Here is a 20,185-nt window from a genome sequence, read left to right as displayed (position 1 = left end):
AAGCAAAAGAAAAGCTGCCTTTTAAAAAAATGATTTCAGTTGTAGGAATGACAGATCCCATCTTGAAATCACTTCTTCAGAAATAAAAATATCCTCATTGGTCTGAAAACTTTGCTGCTAGACCCAAAGCAAGCAACGAGTTTGAGCAGTTTTTCCAAGCTGTTTGAAATGTGAGACCCTTTAGTCTTTCACATATTTCTGAAGTCCTTTCCATCCTGATGCACTCCTCTGTCAGCCTCGCCCAGCCTACATCTCTTGGGTTCCAGCCAGTCCTCTGGGAGTACTGGTGTACATCTTCATAATAGGTTCCTTCTTTTCCTTGTCTTTCCACTCGTATGTGTTGACATTTGAAGTATCGTTTTTCATGTCTGATTGAGTGTCTGTTGGAACGAACGTGGTGGTTCACAGCCCCCAGGTCTCCTGTTCCAGCGTTTCTGCAGGCTTCCCCATGTTAGATACGCTCGTGTTTGGAGACTTTTGCGTGACTGCAATGGGGCTGGCGTTGAGAAGAAAGCAAGCAGACTGTAGGAAATGGCTGAGGGATCGCTCCGTCCTCCCTCTGGTTCTGCTCATCTTTCTGATCCCTCCCAGTCTTAACGAATTCTGAGATAAATTTATCCCTGTGTAAGGGCTGCTCAGCAGTCTTTGTTAAGCAGGCTGTTGGTCTTAGTTTAGTGCTTTTATGCTACCAGCGGGATGGTGATTATAATACTTATTGCTGTATATTGCCTGCAAAGAAGCAGAAGACCTTAGTTTTCAGGCCTTGCAGTCAGATACTTTTGAAGAGGAAGCAATCTATTAGTATATATACACATATATTCATGTTCCTCAGAGCACATTGTTTTGAGGCTTAAACTTTGACAGTGACTTTTGCTTTCCTTGGTGAGAAATGTCACTTATTCCTTCTTTTTTCCTCCCACTCAAGAGTGCTTGACTCCTCCAGATCATTAACTGACAGATTTGTCTGTATGGGAAAGATTCACCAGTTTTAATAATGTAATTAACCACTGTCGTTGTGCTAAATACATTTAAAAAACCCTATGTTTAAGTGGAAACTGTAGTTTCAAACTCTTCTAAAGAGACAAAAACTAAACCTGATGCTACTGGGATAAGGGTTGATATGGAAAGGTACGCTGGTGTAATGTAGCAGTTTAGTTTCACATCTTTATATCTCTCCTGTTACAGAGAGACCCTGACTAGGATTTCATCACAGAATCACAGAATCACAGAATGTTAGGGATTGGAAGGGACCTTGAAAGATCATCTAGTCCAATCCCCCTGCCGGAGCAGGATTGCCTAGACCATATCCCACAGGAACGCGTCCAGGCGGGTTTTGAATGTCTCCAGAGAAGGAGACTCCACAACCTCTCTGGGCAGCCTGTTCCAGTGTTCGGTCACCCTCACCGTAAAGAAGTTTTTCCTCATATTTATGTGGAACCTCCTGTGTTCCAACTTGCACCCATTACCCCTTGTCCTGTCAAGGGATGTCACTGAGAAGAGCCTGACTCCATCCTCATGACACTTGCCCTTTACATATTTATAAACATTAATGAGGTCACCCCTCAGTCTCCTCTTCTCCAAGATAAAGAGACGCAGCTCCCTCAGCCCTCAGCCTCTCCTCATAAGGGAGATGTTCCACTCCCTTAATCATCTTCGTGGCTCTGCGCTGGACTCTCTCTAGCAGTTCCCTGTCCTTCTTGAACCGAGGGGCCCAGAACTGGACACAATATTCCAGATGCGGCCTCACCAGGGCAGAGTAGAGGGGGAGGAGAACCTCTCTCGACCTGCTAACCACACCCCTTCTAATACACCCCAGGATGCCATTGGCCTTCTTGGCCACAAGGGCACACTGCTGGCTCATGGTCATCCTGTTGTCCACTAGGACCCCCAGGTCCCTTTCCCCTACGCTGCTCTCCAACAGCTCTGCCCCCAACTTGTACTCATACATGGGGTTGTTCTTGCCCAGATGCAGGACTCTACACTTGCCCTTGTTATATTTCATTAAATTTCTCCCCGCCCAACTCTCCAGCCTGTCCAGGTCTCTCTGAATGGCTGCGCAGCCTTCCGGTGTGTCAGCCACTCCTCCCAGTTTTGTGTCATCAGCGAACTTGCTGACAGTGCACTCTATTCCCTCATCCAAGTCATTAATGAATATATTGAATAGTACTGGTCCCAGTACCGACCCTTGAGGGACTCCGCTAGACACAGGCCTCCAACTGGACTCTGTCCCATTGACCACCACTCTTTGGCTTCTTTCCTTCAGCCAGTTCACAATCCACCTCACTACCTGATCATCCAGACCACACTTCCTCAGTTTAGCTGCGAGGATGCTGTGGGAGACCGTGTCAAACGCTTTACTGAAATCGAGATAGACCACATCCACAGCTTTACCATCATCTATCCACCGGGTTACGTCCTCATAAAAGGCTATCAAGTTGGTTAAGCATGACTTCCCCTTGGTGAAGCCATGTTGAGTGCCCCTAATGATCCCCCTATCCTTGATGTGCCTAGAGACAGCACCAAGAACAAGTTGTTCCATCACCTTTCCGGGGATGGAGGTGAGGCTGACCGGTCTATAGTTCCCCGGGTCCTCCTTCTTGCCCTTTTTGAAGACTGGAGTGACATTCGCTTTCCTCCAGTCCTCAGGCACCTCTCCCGTTGCCCACGACTTAGCAAAGATGATGGAGAGTGGCCTAGTAATGACAATCTTACAGTGTAACTTCGATTGAGGGACCAGGCCATTTGTTCATCAGGAATTAAGGCTTTGGTTCACTCACTATGTATCTATATTCAGGATAGTATGTAAGCAAGTGATTAATCCTTTATCAGTGAAAGCAAGGAACATTTTGCAGGGGAACGGTTGTAGTTAGATGGACCTCAGGGGGTGTATTTGTAAATTCATTCATTTGCATAGGACTTAATGATGGTTGCCTGAGGGTTTTCCTTCTGCCTGGCTGGTTCAGTATTGTTTCTGTATCTGTCAGGTGTTAGACTAATGAATATACTTTCTTAATTATAATAGCCAAAATAGTAAAGCTAAGGAAAAGACAGGGTGGAGGGAAAGAAGAAAGTATGTCTACTGAAATGCTGTGTATAGATATGATTATTGTTCTGAATACAAGTAAAATGTAAGGGAAGGAAGGATTTAGATATCAGAAGCTATAGTGAGTAGCTTATCATAGGAAGGTCTTCATTTCTAACATTAACAAACATTGATTCTGCACTGAAGTCAGCTGTTGAGGAAGGATGCTGCTGGTGGTCATGAGCAGCTAGTGAGCCCTTGGGGCCCTTTTATGATAGATGTTCAGGAGTCAGGAGAAAGCTGCACTTGTTCTGAATGCTGAAACATCTTTGGATACATTTTAAATGCATCCTTCTCAGGATTTCAGGATCTTCGGGTCTTTTGAAATTTTCCACTCATTTCAGAATAGCCTCTTCCAGCATGCTTTTTCTGGTAGCTAGTCTTTTTGATTTTCCAAAAGCAAGTTGCTGAAACTGTCTGTTTTTCAGCAGTGTCTGTAGTGTTACTGTACCCTTGCCCTTCCGGTTAGAAAATACTTTATTTTTGCTTGTCCTTCCTTCTAGTGGAAAGGTAGAGCATTTCTGTAGGTACACAACTCTAGTTCCCCAAAGCGACGAAGCACTGAACTATAGCTGCTACTCTGCTCTGCGCTCGCTGCTGTGCTCCTGGAGCCACCGAGTTATGTGGGAGCGTGTCTCTGCACCGCGCTGTCATGTTTGGGTGGCAGATGAGCAGGAACAGAAGCTTCTAGTTCTGCTTTTGTAGACGGATCCTTTGTGTTACTGCTGCCCGCTTTCTCATCGTCTTTGCGCAGTTTTATGCGTTCCTACATGTTTGGGAGATATTTTGTGAAATACGAGCTCAAGTTCTGCCCTTCTCAGCCTTAGAAAGTGCCTTGCTTCATGTCAGCAGAAAGTTTATGCTGGAACCCGCATGACGGGAATGTGTTCAATACCTGTCTCTGCTTTTCCACTTCAGGCTACCAAAGAGAGCTGCTTTTCCAGAGGGATGATGGCTCTTTTAGTGCCTTTGGAAATGAAGATCCCTCTGGGAGCACGTGGTAAGTAGTTCTTCCAGATTCGCTGTGGAATTTGAGTATTTCAGATATTTTCCCTGCAACTAAAATTTTTTGTGAGGCTGGTAAAAATTTCCAGCTATATTAGCCTTCTGCCTGGTTTTCATTAGGTGTTTAGGCCAACTCTAAGGTCATTCTGCTGGATAACATGCAGTCAAAGCCATTATTAGGGCAAGGCTTTTTAATTTTGCAAAATATAAACAATGAATTATTTTAGCTAGGGGAGTAGCTTGATCTGGAACTTTTTCTGTTGCTTTTCTCAAAGGAATGAAGAATAATAATAAATGACTTACTCTTGCAGTTGACTGAAACCATTTAGGACTGTCACCATCATTGCTTCAAACAGGTTTTCAGTTCCCTCCATATGGGAGGCTGAAGACTGTCTGAGGCATTTCCTAGGGAGTGAACAGAGCTACTGGTGGTAAAAATTTGTCCTACTTACCTCTCTTACACCTCCTTTTTTTGAGACTGTAAATACAGCTGAAAAAGCCCTTTCAGTACTGAATTTCACTCCGAGAAGCATAGTGAGCATAGCAGTGGAATCTAGATAGATAACAGAGACAAGTTCCAGCACTTTGTTCAGCTAATCCATGTTCAGTTAGTTTAAGTATGCTTACGTATTTCAGTACACGTTGCTGACTTTAAATGGAACCATCCCAGTTGCTGTGCCACTGATGGAGTCACTCCTTGTGCAGTCAGTGGGCATCTTTTATTGACATCAGCAGGATTTGCCTTAGACTCAGTATTGATGGATTGGAAAATGAAGGTAATTTATCTGTACTGGCAACTCTGGTACTTAAATAGTGCAGTGACAGGTTACATGAATGCACATTTGGCAAAGAAGGGATTCAAGGCAGAATTTGGGATTATTAATGAATAAAACAACAGAGGGTGTTCCAATGATATCATTACAGGGATAACTGTGATAATTAACATCACACTCATAACAGCGTTACTTTGTAAACTATGATTTTTGCCACTTTAGCCTAGCAGCAGAAAGCAGGAGAGCAACATTTGAATAAAGATATACTTGTGCTGGCAGAATTAGAGTCTATACTCTGTGTTTATTTTTGAAACATAATATCTGCAAAAGGGAGTTTTTAGGATTAAGCTTAGTCTGCTTGCTTCTCTGAGTGAGGCGTGTGTTTTCCTTTATGCCTGGGAGGTGTGTGTAGAACACCTCATGCATCACAGTATTCTTACATCATCATAAACAGAAGAAGCTGTAATACGTTGCTAATTTTGCGATATTTTATTAACCTTTTCCCCAAGGTTATCAGCTTTTGTATTAAGATGTTTCCTTCAAGCTCGTCCATTCATAGATATTGACCAAGATGTACTCATGGATACAGCTAAATGGATTGTCCGGCACCAGAAATTAAATGGAGAATTTCAAGAGCCTGGGAAAGTGTTACACAGTGATCTTCAGGGAGGCACCAATAATCCAGTCACTCTCACAGCTTACATCATGTCATCCCTCCTAGGGTTTGCAAATAAACAGGTATTGGAATTCATAAGTAGAATTCATAGTTACTGGAACACTTGATAAATTGTCTTACTATATGGCAAACACTTGGTAGTTTAAGGAAATAGAGGGACATCTGAACAGAGACAAAATTTAACCTGATTTTGTTAAACTTCCCTGTACTTTGGCTTATCTACCAGAGACAATAAAAGTTGTGCTGTTAGGCCCTTCAATTTTATGTGCCTTTGCAAAATCTAAAGGCAGTTGCTTTTAGCAAGAATATTGTCATGGCTTTAGTCCAAGAACTTGCAAAGAAATTTATGGGGACAGCTATCCTTAGGTGTGTTAAGTCATTCCACTTGATTTCATTGAGATTACTCACGTTCATAAAGAACAGTGCCAGATCAAAAGGCTTGCCTTTGAGGTTCATGCCTGACTCTGAAAGAGATTTTCAGTATTTTTTGGTTGTTATTTGGTGATAGTAATATTTCTGTTTCTGTACAAATTTTTCTTTTGAAGTATAATATTTCAATATATATTTTATTCACTGTATGATCTTCAATATGATCTTCATTTCCAGCATGCTTATGTCATCAAGAGTGCTACAAACTTTCTGGAAGATAAATTAGAAGAAGGCATTTCAGATAATTACACTTTGGCACTTGTGACATATGCATTGTCCTGGGCAAAAAGTGCAAAAGCAAAGGAAGCACTGAATATACTGAACCAGAGAGCAGAACACCAAGGTATTGCACAACTATCTTATACAGTTGTATAGATGGATTTTTGTCAAATTTAAAAGTACCTATTGTATATCTACAGCTGCATATAGAATTAGAGATGAAGAGAATCCTTCTTCTGAATTCAGATCTGTTTTGAGTATGATACAGAGAATAAGCTAAGAACTTCCAAGACAGCCTTAATGAAAAGTGTCCATAAATGAATGACAATTCACAACAAATCTAGGCCTGTCTGTCTCAGTTACCATGTTCCTCATGGGAGTACTGTGGTGCTGTTGAACAACATTACTTGTCAGTTCTCCTGTGTTATTATGTGCACTTGTAAGATCAGCATGGTTAAAGAGAGATGGATGAGGTTAGCTATTCCAAAGTGGTTTGGATAGTTCAGGAGGGTGTGTGTGTGGGGGGCAATTAGTTAAAATCAGTATCAGAAGAGTTGAAGGATTGGACTTTCTGTAAGACAGTACAGAGGTCTGTTGTATTTTCTGTAAGGACACATCATCTCATTACATTTAACCTCTTACAAGTTCAGCATCACTGCGTTTTGTTCCCTGTTTTGGGGGAAGAGCAGACCACATGGAGTACAAGAAATGGAAGTTTATGGATCAAAATAGTAACTGTATTCTTGAAAAATCTGAAGGAATTCATGTTGTAGCCTAGAAATGGAGCCTCTTGAGTATCCCTCTGTGTTTACTGAGTTAGGCCTTTTGTACAGCCACTTTTGGGAAGGGAGGAAGTAACTTTTTTTGGGAGGCTTCACTCAAGAATGAGCCTAGTGAGCAGCCGTGCTGCCTGAGGTGCCTTTTCTAGTCCTGAAGAGAAAGGAGCACCCCAGCAACAAGGTGGCCTTTTCACAAGGGCTCCTTTACGTGAGTGCTTCAGGCTGACAACAAAAGGATCAATCTAAAGTTCACTGAAATCAATGGGAGTGACTATTGGATTCCAGCTTTTTTTTGTATCTAGATTCAGCCACTGCTGAGGAAGTACTAAAGTCAGTCCTTTACAAGACACCCGCTTAAACATTAACACAATTTTAAAGAACCTTGCTAGATCCCATATGTAAGCATTAATTGAGGGGTTTCCCTTAAGTCTTTCCCAGAAGTCCAAAGACTTCAGTCTGTGGATCTGAGGTTGTTATTGGTTCCTTTTGCAGGAGAATTTCGTTTCTGGATAACACCTGCTTCTGAAATTTCTGATTCATGGCAGCCACGATCCATCGATATTGAACTTGCAGCATATGCTCTGCTCTCACACTTTCATCAAGACAGATTAGCAGAGGGGATCCCTATTATGAAATGGTTAAGTCGACAAAGAAATCACCTTGGGGGATTTTCATCTACTCAGGTAATACCTTGTCTCAAGGGGCTTTGTTATACTTTCCAAATAAGCACTGTATATTTAAAAAAAAAAAAAGAAGAAAAAAGAGACCATTTGGTTCTTTACGTAACAATTCATGAATTTTGTTTTGCTGTAACAGCCTTGGTTACATAAAAGCTTGCATTCTTTGCGATATTGGCATCTTAAACCTGGACTACCAGTTTTTAGTATTTTGGCAAGTATAATAAAAAAAAAGAATTAGAGGGTCACCTTGATTATATAAAATATTAATAACAGAAGATCTTAAATTAAGAAGAAGAAATTACGCCCATGGAAAAATAATCACATTTTCCAAGCAAGTATGATAAATATCTGTTCTTACTTTCTTGCCAAGGAGAGAAACCTCTTTCTATTCTTTCCATATGTGGGTCCTCAAACTCCTGAAAGGCTATTAACTAAGATAAGAAAGAGGAGTAGGTTTTAGAGAAACAGTCTAATCTAGTGCCTCTGCTGGAAGTTGATCTTAACTTAATAATGTACTTTGTCCTCATTATTGCATAGATTTTTGATGGGCCATGAAATTTGGAAGATCTTCATTATCTCCAGGAGGTTTCCATGTTATTGAAACCACATCTTGTAAGCTGTGCTGGCATCCAGAAAATTTATATAGTACTTTGGATTGCATTAGTTTAAACTAGCTTTTAAATTAACTACAAATGCTGGTCACAGTAAAATGTCACATTTCATCATACTGCTTGGTACCAAGCTGTACAGGCTCTCCATTATTTTCAAATGTTTGTTGGTATTAATCTGAAAGAAATTAGTTCTACTAAATAAAATGCAATTTAAGAACCAGCCTGGTTCCCCTGAGGTTCTAGTGTTTTCCTAATGTGTTAATTCTTGCCAGCCTGGTTCCCCTGAGGTTCTAGTGTTTTCCTAATGTGTTAATTCTTGCTTATTATTTGAAGAGGCTGATTGAAGCATTAAATGAGTTGAAAAAACTTTTCTCTATTCTCCAGAAACCATTTTTACTTGGAAGTTTGAAAATCCAGCAGTGTACCATTTACCCCTGAGGGTGAAGTTAAGAAATGAATTTAATCCTTTTGTTCTTCCATAGTCTAAATTATTTTTATTTTGATTTCAAAATTACTCCAGTGTCTCTCTAGATGCCTTTTTTAATTTGTGGAAATGACCCCATACTTTTTGTTAACTTCTGAGATTGCTTTAAAAAAATGTTTGGAGTGTTTCCTTCCATGAGTTTATTACATTAGAAACTTAATATATTGTTAAACAATAAGGAGGAAACTAATCAGTTGCATGTGTGATGTTTTGTAAGTTAGCGTATTTGTATACATGGTATAGCTTACTATGAATTTGCAATCAGTGTATTTTACTTTATAATGCTTCTAATGTTTGGGCATAAAATGTACATATTTCATATATACAGAAATACAATTCGTACAAAAAATAGCATATATATGAACTTAGATTTAAATGGCAGAGAAGAGTAGCAAATTCTGCAAAGCCCGTGTTGCTGGCAAGAGGGGCCTACGAGTCTGGCTTGAGACCATATTCCCTAACTTTTCAGGTTGTGTATTGGACACAGCATTGTCATACTGATCCGTGCACCTCGTGCTTCAACTGTGAACTTTCACTGGTGAAAAGCCTTGGGTATGCTTTCTGCTTTAGAGCATGCCAAGGGGAATGTTTATCTTCTCTGTAGGTAGTTCTTTGCCCTCTTGTTTTTCACCTGTGTTTCTGAGAGTAATTTGAACCTAGGATGTGGAAGAGCTCTGAAGTCACAGAATCACAGAATGGTTGGGGCTGGAAGGAACCTCTGAAGATCATCTAGTCCAACACCCTGCCAAAGCAGGTTCACCTAGAGCATGTTGCACAAGGTCACGTCCAGGCGGGTTTTGAGTATCTCCAGAGAAGGAGACTCCACAACCTCCGTGGGCAGCCTGTTCCAGTGCTTCATCACCTTCAAAGTAAAGAATTTTTTCCTCATATTTAGATGGAACTTCCCATGTTTCAGTTTGTGCCCATTGCCCCTTGTCCTGTCACTGGGCACCACTGAGAAGCGTCTGGCCCCATCCTCTTGACACCCACCCCTAAGGTATTTGTAAGCATTGATAAAATCCCCCCTCAGTCGTCTTTTCTCTGGGCTAAACAGACGCAGCTCCCTCAGCCTTTCCTCATAAGAGAGATGCTCCAGTCCTTTAATCATCTTCGTGGCCCTCTGCTGGACTTTCTCCAGTAGTTCCTTGTCTTCGTTGAACTGGGGGGCCCAGAACTGGACACAGTACTCCAGATGTGGCCTCACTAGGGCAGTGCAGAGGGGGAGGATAACATCCCTTGACCTGTTGGCCACACTCTTCCTAATGCACCCCACGATACCATTGGCCTTCTTGGCCACAAGGGCACGTTGTTCGCTCATGGTGCACTTGTCTACCAGGACTCCCAGATCCTTCTCTGCAGAGCTGCTTTCTAGCAGGTCAACTCCCAACCTGTACTGGTGCATGGGGTTATTCCTCCCTAGGTGCAGGACCCTACACTTGCTTTTGTTGAACTTCATTAGGTTCCTCTCCGCCCCACTCTCTAGCCTGTCCATGTCTCACTGAATGGCAGCACAGCCTTCTGGTGTATCAGCCACTCCTCCCAGTTTTGTGTCATTAGCAAACTTGCTGAGGGTACACTCTGTCCCTTCGTCCAGGTCATTGATGAATAAGCTGAACAAGACTGGACTCAGTACTGAGTGACTGAAGTCACCTTCAGAAATGGCAGATAGCGTTTACAGACATCTTGAATTGTCTCTGAATTTAGAGCAAGAAGTGTAAATGTGAGAAATGTAATTGTAAAGACTTGGAAAGGGCACTTCAAGGTATTCCTTGGTTTTTACAACTTAGGTAAGGGCAGGCTTATTTCTGCTTTCAGATGATTAAAATCGGATTCTCCAACAAGATCTTGTAGCTCCTTAGGTCTATAAGATAGATCAGATATATAGACCTGATAGGCTGCTGTAGTTTCATTCATTTCAATGTGAAAGATGTTTTGTAAGTTTGGACTTCCAAGACATAGAACTTCATCAGAAACTGACATGTGAGTAGTCTGAGTAAAGGCAGTCATTCAGATGCTTTGTCACTGTCTTCTGCAAAGGAGTAATCGAAGACACTCTTTCAGGGTAAATATGGGCCTCTGACTGGAAAAGTCTGCGACTTACTCCAGAGTATTCAATCTTTGTGTAGCCCATTATTTGCATCTATTCTGTCACAACATGTTAAGCACTGGAGTTGTGATCCCAGCCATAGTGGTTCAGTGTACCAGCAACTTTGGCACTGTTGCTAATCAACTGATCTTTCTGGATTTTAATCACTGAAGCAGGTTATCTCAGACAAGGACGTGACACAGGAAGAAGGGTGGTTTCTAACCAGAGTGAATAGGCAGCACGTGCTGGTACCTTAAGGTATGGCACAGTCACCATGTCGTAGTTAGAGGGCTTCTGTTATGTTAGAGTTTTGTTACTAGAAGTGACCTAAGAACGAATAAAACAGCCCTGTATGCTGAGCCTGCAAGGCCAATTCCTTCACTGTTAGTGTTAAAAACTAGGTGCAAAATGAACTACACGAACAGCAAAAATCCCTGAGAAGCATTAGAGACATATAATTGATTACTGTATTTTTTCCCAGAAAATAGTGGATATTAACATTCTCATTCACTAAGCTGTGCTGGACCAAATGTTCCAAAACTGCCTCTTCTGTTCAAAACCTGGAGAGCTAAACCTGCAATCGTACACAAAGATAAACAAGAACTGTCTGGATGGCCGGGCCCAAAGAGTGGTGGTGAATGGAGTTAAATCCAGTTGGCGTCGGGTCACAAGTGCTGTTCCCCAGGGCTCAGTATTGGGGCCAGTTCTCTTTAATATCTTTATCAATGATCTGGACAAGGGGATCGAGTGCACCTTCACTAAGTTCGCAGATGACACCAACTTGAGTTGGGAGTGTTGATCTTCTTGAGGGTAGGAAGGCTCTGCAGAGGGATCTGGACAGGCTGGATCAATGGTCCTCGGACTTGTATGACGTTCAACAAGGCCAAGTGTCGGGTCCTGCACTTAGGACACAACAACTCAACGCACTGCTACAGGCTTGGGGAAGAGTGGCTGGAAAGTTGCCTGGTGGAAAAGGACCTGGAGGTGTTGATCAATGGCTGGCTGAATGTGAGCCAGCAGTGTGCCCAGGTGGCCAAGAAGGCCACCAGCATCCTGGCTTGTATTAGAAATAGTGTGGCCAGCAGGACTAGGGAAGTGATCGTCTGTCTGTACTTGGCACTGGTGAGGCTGCATCTTGAATACTGTGTTCAGATTTGGGCCCCTCACTACAAGAAAGACATTGAGGTGCTTGAATGAGTCCAAAGAATGGCAACGAAGCTGGTGAAGGGTCTGGAAAACAAATCTTATGAGGAGCGGCTGAGGGAACTGGGGTTGTTTAGTGTGGAGAAAAGGAGGCTGAGGGGAGACCTTATCACTGTCTACAACTACCTGAAAGGAGGTTGTAGTGAGGGGGGTGTTGATTTCTTCTCCCAAGGAACAAGTGATAGGATGAGAGGAAACAGCCTCAAGTTGTGCCAGGGGAGGTTTAGATTGGATATTAGGAAAAATTTTTTCATGGAAAGGGTTATCAAGCATTGAAACAGGCTGCCCAGAGAAGCAGTGGAGTCACCATCCCTGGAGGCATTTAAAAGGCGAGTAGGTGTGGTGTTTAGGGACATGGTTTAGCGGTGGAGTTGGCAGTGCTAGGTTAATGGTTGGACTTAATGATCTTAAAGGTCTTTTCCAACTAAAATTATTGTATGATTCTATGATTCTAAAAGAGAATTTTGGATATATGTATGATAATGTATTTATAAGTATATTCTGCAGTGGTTAAACAATTGCTCAAAACCTTTTGATCAAATATAGAGTATAAAAACTGGGCTGAACCACTTTGAAATTGTTGCTGGGGGTCTGATAAAAACTAATTTCAGGCTTTTTTTTAATAAATGTTAGTAGTTTTTTCAGAGTTTTAGCTTTTGCTTCGGTGATCAAGGTACCCTGAATAACTCTTGTGCAATACTGGATATTTAATGCATAGTCACGAAATAAATCTAGAAAGTAGCAGTATCGTTACTTTCCTCATTGGCTTTCTCTTCACTGTCCATGGAGTGTGTGATTCCGACTGTTGTGTCCACTGGCGTGTCGGGTCTTCCATGTACCTTGCACAAGAGGAAAACTTTCTTAGGTGGCTCCCACCTCATTCTCCATTGTGTGTCACAGTAGCTAACTTCTTGTCCTGTGTTGCCATCCCTCTTCTGTGCTGGGATACTTCATGCCAGTGGAATCCCAGTGGAGATGTGGAAGTGTCTGCATGAAGACTCCAGCATAATCAACAAAAGCAACAATGCAGGGACTGTGAGCTCCCCAAGGCATGGCCTATACAGAGGTAGTTCACTGTGCAGGCTTATTCTGTTGAATACAGAAGGATTTGTTTCTCTCAACAGGACACGGTGGTGGCTCTGCAAGCCTTGAGTCTATTCGCAACTCTCACTACTGCAAGCAAAACAGAAATGGATGTAACAGTGACAGCACCCTCTTTGAAAATGCCAGAAATATTTTCAATTGATAGTCTAAATCGTTTTCTGCTTCAGACCAAGGAGGTACTGTAGAAAGCAAGGAATACTTTCATAAAGTCTGCTGACTGAAAGTACTTTGAAAATACTGTTTTACTCATCTTTCTTTCAGATTGCCCCTGCACAACCAATGACAATTACAGTGGCAGCAGAGGGAACAGGATTCGCTGTCTTTCAGGTATGCAATGCTGTTATTCTTGCTAAAGATACGCTCTCTATAAGGGTGGTATATTTTGGAAGCTTTATAAAACGTGTTGTTAAGAACAACCTTCTGACATGTCTTAAATCAGTACCAAAGCACTTTACTAATTAAAGAATACTGCAAACCAAATACTGTGTGAATGGACATATTCAAGTGATGATTGTTTATGTCTGATGGCCTGGCCTTTTAAGTACTGCTGGATGATTGACAGTTTTGGGGCACTTCCATGGGCCAGAGCCACAGCAAAGCAGCCCTGTCCTCCTGCAGAAATGCAGTGTCCATTTGCAAGACAAAGGACTTCAGTGGTACACTGGCAGGCACAAAGGTCAGAGTAAAAAAGGCCTGTGGACCAGGCAGAAATACCTCATCAGGAACCTCTGGTAAACTGTGGCCACAGATCAGTACAGAACAAGATTACACTGCTAGTTATTAGAGTTATTTTCTTTTTATTGAAGTAGAATACAACAATAGTGCAAAAGCTAAAAATAAGAGTATTATGGCCAGGTTGTCCAGCAGTTTTTACACTGTTCTGAAATAGCATGAAAGAGAGTCAAAGGATCCTGCAAACTGCTGACAGTAATAGATACTTAGCATAAGCCAAAAGTGAGTGCATGGCGAAGAGCGGAAGGAGGTATAGTGATCCCCTCTCTGCCTGTCCTGCGGAAGACTGTGATTCGGTAGTGTAAATTCAAACATCTTTACTTATATTTAAACAAATTAAGCTTGGATCAGCGCATACTGTATTTAGAACTAGCAAACCATAAATAGCCTTTTTATGCTTTTCAGCTGCATGCTTTTCCCCCATAACAGAGATTATGTTCTGAAGAAATTCTACCTCCAAGATTTTCCCTAACCCTATGAGAAATATCATATGAGAAGAAGACAGTATTGGACCTGATTTGATATGGCCACTAATGGGTCACTCTTCACAGAATCACAGAATCAACCAGGTTGGAAGAGACCTCAGGGATCATCGAGTCCAACCGTTGCCCTGACACCACCCTGTCAACTAAGTGCCATGTCCAGTCTTTTCTTAAACACATCCAGAGATGGTGACTCCACCACCTCCCTGGGCAGCCCATTCCAATGTCTAATAACCCTTTCTGTAAAGAAATTCTTCCTAATGTCCAACCTGAACCTCCCCTGGCGAAGCTTGAGGCTATGTCCTCTTGTTCTATCGCTAGTTGCCCGGGAGAAGAGGCCAACTCCCACTTCACTGCAACCTCCCTTCAGGTAGTTGTAGACTGCAATAAGGTCACCTCTGAGCCTCCTCTTCTCCAGGCTAAACAACCCCAGCTCCCTCAGCCGTTCCTCGTAGGTCAGACCCTCCAGACCCTTCACCAGCTTGGTCGCCCTCCTCTGGACTCGCTCCAACACCTCAACATCTTTCTTGAAGTGCGGGGCCCAGAACTGTCCTGTCCATGATAGTTGCTTAGAACCACACAGGTAAAAGAGAAGACTTTTGAAAAACTATGGATAATACAGAAATGCATGTCTCTGAGCATGAGAGACTCATTATATTGGAAGTATATAGATAAACTCATAATTGCTGAGTGCATTGCAAAACCGACAGAGGTCCTACTAGACTCCTCTAGTCGTACTTGGGAAAACTGAACTTAGGCTGCCTTTAATGGTCTCAAAGTCTTATGCCAGATCAGATTCCATCTCAAGTTCCTTCCAACCCGACCTTCACTTCAGTGTTCTTATGCATCTGGGAAACAAAAAAGCATGGTAAATATGCTTTTGGATAAAAGACCTTTACAAAGAAACCTTCACAGCTGCCTATCAATCAGCAGTGAACAGCAGCTAGAGGTACGCCTCATTCATTCAGCACCAGACTGCAAAACCCACAGTGCCATAAATCATGACCCATATTTATTAATTCCTGGAAGTGCAAATGAAGTTTACAGCAAAGTTCAAAAGTTTCAGAGGATAATTTAGATTCAGACCTGCAGGCCAAGATAGGAATGAACATCTCAGCAGGACTGCGTTCACACATCTGTGGTTTCAGAGTGTGTGTGTGTGTGTATGTGAAATGTAACAAAGTGGGGCTCCAGAATAGTTAAGACTACTTAACCTTAATCATTGTTGAGAAATACTCCCTGATATTAAGTCAACTAATTTGTCAGGCAAGCTGATCAAAAACTTTTCAGCAAATTGTTTCTTGCTGGAAGATGCCGATTTGTTGAAATGAAAGCCTTCTGTGGAAGCACATTGGTTCCAATTACGTTTTTGCCAGCAGGAAAATTTCACATCCAAACCAGCATGTCTGGTGAAGACTGAGCAGAAGTCTTCCACCCAGAATAGCCAGTAGTTGACTCCGTGGTTAGAGGGCTCCTTGGGGGTATATAGCACCATGGTTTAAGTTCCTGGCTTGTTGTATGAACATGCAGATGTGCTCTCAAACAACTGGTGTTCAGGAACCAATGCCAGGTTATCTTCTTCATTTAAGTCACTGTGCTGTTACCTTTTTTCCTGCAGGTTTGAGTCAGAGATGCTGTGACTTGATTCAAAATATTATACATAACATACTGGAGTAGCTTCTCCAAACCCTTTTCTTTGCTGGGATCAATTCTTTCCTTCTGCTTCCTTTGGCAGGTCTGGTATTCTAAAAGAAAGAGCACTGATACCATTTGAATGAGATTTCTCTTTTTCCCAGACACAAGCTAGATCTGGGTCACATTTAATAAGTCAGCATATGACATTGCGATCACATTTTTTCAGCTGGGTTTCATTGTCTTAGGCCCGCCAAAGTGCAGTGGTGAGATTCACTGTTCTGGGATTTGACTTTCTGGCCAAATGTAGCATGTCAGAACAGTAATTCATTTAAATATCACAAAACACAAGATTCAGTCCATTAATGGAAAAGGCTGCTTTCCCAACAATGGATTTTTAGAAAAAAAAGCTCTTATTTTTTTTGTGAAATCTCACTGTCTGTGTGTGCGAGTTGGCAGAGCATTCACTTTTGACCCTGCAGGATCTCATAAAATGTATTTATTTTGGATAGTATAATTGCAAAAGCAGACATTTACTTGTAGCTTTGTGGTCCTGCTGTCAATAAAGTCTCCTAGCTCACCCCTTCACTATGTGAGCACATACTATGGATGACCTGAGACACTGACTCTGCAAGTGGAAAGAGAAAATGATTGTAGCGTTAGGGTGTATGAAAGGCACTTTCTAGAGAAAGGAGTTGAAGAAGCAATCTTCCCTAGGTAGCCTGCTGAAAGTCTTGGAAGAAACACCTCTCTGCTGTCTGGAACCACTGTGAACTGGGCTTGTCAAATGCCTCAAAAATTTGGCGTGGCCCATGCCTTCTGGAAGGAAAAAGAATGCCACTGAAATCCAGGACTAGCAACGAGGGGTGGGTGGGCAGGCTCAAGGAGGATGGGTATGGGCAAAGTGGATAGGTGAACAAGATCTCCTTGATCTCCTGGTCATGTATAGAGAGGGAGTGAGGAAAAAACTGAGAATCACCTATTACTTGTTACTGAAATGCACTGACTGACTGTTCCACTCAGAGTGTTTTTACTAGACTTAGGCAAGGGACTGAATGTTATTCAGTGTGATGGTACTGAAAAAGGTACACTGTGAAATGCACACGTATGTCTTCATTACAGTTTGAGTGGATACTAAGTAGTCAAAAAGGGATAGAAAAATATTGGAGATGATTTTGTTGAATTCATGCCCTCAGTCAAGCACATTTGTGCTGCTAGTTGAAGAACAAAAAGGGTAGGGAAAGAGACATTGATTAGGGCATTGTGAGTGAGTCATGTTTTTTTGAAACATAGTGCAGTTGATTGGGTCAGATACTGTTACAAGCATCTCTCTCGTGCAGAAGATTAGCTTTTAGTTTCCTCTTCTTGGTCTTCTTACCAGGACTAGTTGCAGTATGACAATACTGGACCGGTTCTACCTTTAGCTTTGGCAGCTGCTTCTTAAAAGGGTTAAGAAGAAATGCAGTTTCTCGTTTTGTTGATTTAATGCTAGTTTCTATATAATAGCCTTCTGTCCCCAAAGTAAGAGTGTATAAAGAAGGAGGCTTTAATTAAACTCCGTGTTGTGAAGGTTTTATTTCATTGTCATGAGAAATCAGGAAAGGAAAGTCAGACCGTAACAGCGATAACTTATTCCATGAAAATACTAGCTGACTGACCTGTTCAGTATGTGGTTTCAGACATCCTGCATTGGCAGTAAGTTCCCATTCATTAGCTTTTTCTGGCAAAAGTTAAAACAGCTTTGTTTCCGTGATGACAGATCGTTGAGGCACCGCCAGCTTGTCTTTACCAAACTTTCTGCATGCCTTTAACTGGCAGGCTTTCTAGATTGGCTTCATCCTTGGTACTGCCTTCTCCTGCAGAGCAGTTGTACGGGATAAATCTTCACTGATGCACCATGGTTGTCCTGAGCGCCTCTACAGAATTGGCTCTGTACTCATACAGCCTTCTAATTCAGCAGTGCAGGGCAGAGCAAAGGGGGAATTGTGTGTGTACATTGAAAGTAAGAGAATAACTTCCATATCAAGGAGGGACTTAGCAGCAAAAGCAAAAATCAGAAATGAAAGACTGTTTGTACAGTCTTGCTAGCCTATAACTGACTTGCTAACCTGTAATTTGGACAACCCCCTGTCATACCTTTAAATTTGGACTGAGAGTTTTCCATTTGCTGTGAGAAACTGTTGTAAAAGAACTATGATTTTCCAGAAGCACTCTTCATTCCCTTTTCCTTAGCCAGGTGAAGTGCATGTTGGGGTCTTGCAAGGGGAGTTATTTGAGCCACTTTCTGATTATTTTTCTACCAGAATCAAAGAAGATCCTTCTTTGCCCTGGGATGTGTTTTATCTTGGTGACTAGGGGAACAGATAATGATTATTAGTTTGTATGTGAAAACTGTATGCAAACTTACTGCTCTGTTGTTGGTGAAAATCACTGTTTTGCCAAATAATGTCAACTATTCTTTGATAGTAAATATTTTCTTAGTTTCATGTATTTCATTTTGTCATTCTGTGGTTTTGAAAGTTGAGCTTTCTGATTCATCACACTGAAGTGCTGAGTCAGCAACCGATTCTCTTGTCCTCTGTCAGAGGTGGTGTCCTGTTTGTGCCACAGCAAAGGCATGCTGCAGTTACCATCAACATCGCGTTGGGCGTTAATCAGTCTGAAGCACCTTAGAATGTTGTTGGGTATAACTACTCAAGTACACTAGAGCAGGTGTGCTAGGACAACTAATATCGTTCACTGTCCTGTATCCCGTAGTGGCCAGTAGAGAGAGGATGACCAATGAAGGCTACTAGAACAGGGCAAGCATGAAGTGATATCTGTCTGGTATACCCTCTTGCCCTTCACCAGTTTGCAACACAGGGCCTTCCCAATCCGCAGGTCATCTCTGTGCTCTCTCTTGCTTGGTAGATATTTCCTCAACAGATTTTTAAAAATTGCTGTCACATTTGTCATCCTCCAGTTTGGTACCAAGGTAGTTTTAAAGAAACACTGCGGGTGATGATTCAGCTGTTTCTTTACCTCATTAAGTTCAATTCTGTAGGCAGTACAGCCTGCTTTTTAATGCATAATTTTCTATCATGGCTGATAATGTGAGAGTACTCATTGGTTGCTCAATTCCAGCTCCAGCATTTCTGCTTTGGCTGTTGGCATTGGTAATTTTATAGGATAATCAGGCTACCTCCTAATTATTCAGACCTCTTATAAGGGCTTCTGGTTTTACCACTTTTCTACCACTGTTTCAAGCGTCTTATACACATCTACAGATGAAGGAGAATGATGAAATTACTTACTTAACTGCAAGAAAACTGTTGCTCTAAGCTTGGAGTAACATGTTATTCCTCATCTGTTTTGAGTGTATGAATGCTATGACATGAAGACTGACAACAAATTCTGTACAAATGCTATGTATTTGTTCTTTCTCTGCTTTCATATATAGCCTGTCTCTTTTAACCCAGTGGGTGCTGGTCTCTGAAGGTTGCCTTTATTCATCCCATTTCACGCTGTCAGGAAGTAGCTGCATATATTATAAACCAGCAGACAGAAACTAGGGAGAAAATTGCTGGTTGTCTCAATTGTGTCCTGCTAATTGCATTGGTTCTGCTGCATTACAAAGTGTTCAGAAAGGATATTTCTGTCAGAGAATTCCAATGAATCTCATGTGTTGCAATTGTCAGTTACAAAACCATGTATCCTGTCTCATGCAAGCACTCCTCTGGCATTATACGGTTACAAACGTAATGTTTTAACCAGACAGATTTGCTTTACTCATGTCAACTAATGTCTCTATTCACAATCCACAGCTCAATGTTATTTACAACACAAAACACACTGATCAGAGGCTCAGATCTGTCCGAAAACAAGAAGCCTTTGACTTGAGTGTTGATGTAAAGGATGACAAAGATGATAAAAACCATTTGACCTTGAATGTGTGCACAAGGTAGGTAATTCAGTTGGAGCATCTCATACACCTCTTTGTCTATACAGCTTTTAAATGATTTAAAATGAGCTAAATTATCGATTTGTTTATATGGATTTATTAATGTATGGGATATAAACATATATAAAGAGAATAAAAGAATTTGTAAAAACGGCAGTAGTTAAACTAAGAAGCAATTCATAAGTCAGTAAATAGAGTGATAGATCTTTTGTGCAAAATTATTCCTGGCCAGGTCATATTTTTTTACTGATGTGCATAAATACAGTGG

At 41.7% G+C, this 20,185-nt stretch overlaps 1 protein-coding gene across 1 annotated transcript in view; it reads left to right on the top strand.

Annotated features, from left to right (window-relative positions):
- The window catches only part of CD109 (CD109 molecule), a 92,776-nt gene that overhangs the window by 62,826 nt on the left and 9,765 nt on the right, over positions 1-20,185 (top strand). The window contains exons 24-30 of the mRNA XM_068408608.1: positions 4,001-4,082; positions 5,370-5,598; positions 6,143-6,308; positions 7,456-7,646; positions 13,152-13,307; positions 13,393-13,458; positions 19,781-19,917. Coding sequence (XP_068264709.1) covers positions 4,001-4,082; positions 5,370-5,598; positions 6,143-6,308; positions 7,456-7,646; positions 13,152-13,307; positions 13,393-13,458; positions 19,781-19,917 — 1,027 coding nt within the window. The remainder of the gene's footprint in view (positions 1-4,000; positions 4,083-5,369; positions 5,599-6,142; positions 6,309-7,455; positions 7,647-13,151; positions 13,308-13,392; positions 13,459-19,780; positions 19,918-20,185) is intronic.

Source organism: Nyctibius grandis, chromosome 1 (genome assembly GCF_013368605.1).
Source record: "Nyctibius grandis isolate bNycGra1 chromosome 1, bNycGra1.pri, whole genome shotgun sequence".
Lineage (NCBI taxonomy): Eukaryota > Metazoa > Chordata > Aves > Nyctibiiformes > Nyctibiidae > Nyctibius > Nyctibius grandis.
The sequence above is the reverse complement of the archived record's forward strand: the minus strand, read 5'-3'. Positions and strand labels throughout refer to the sequence as shown.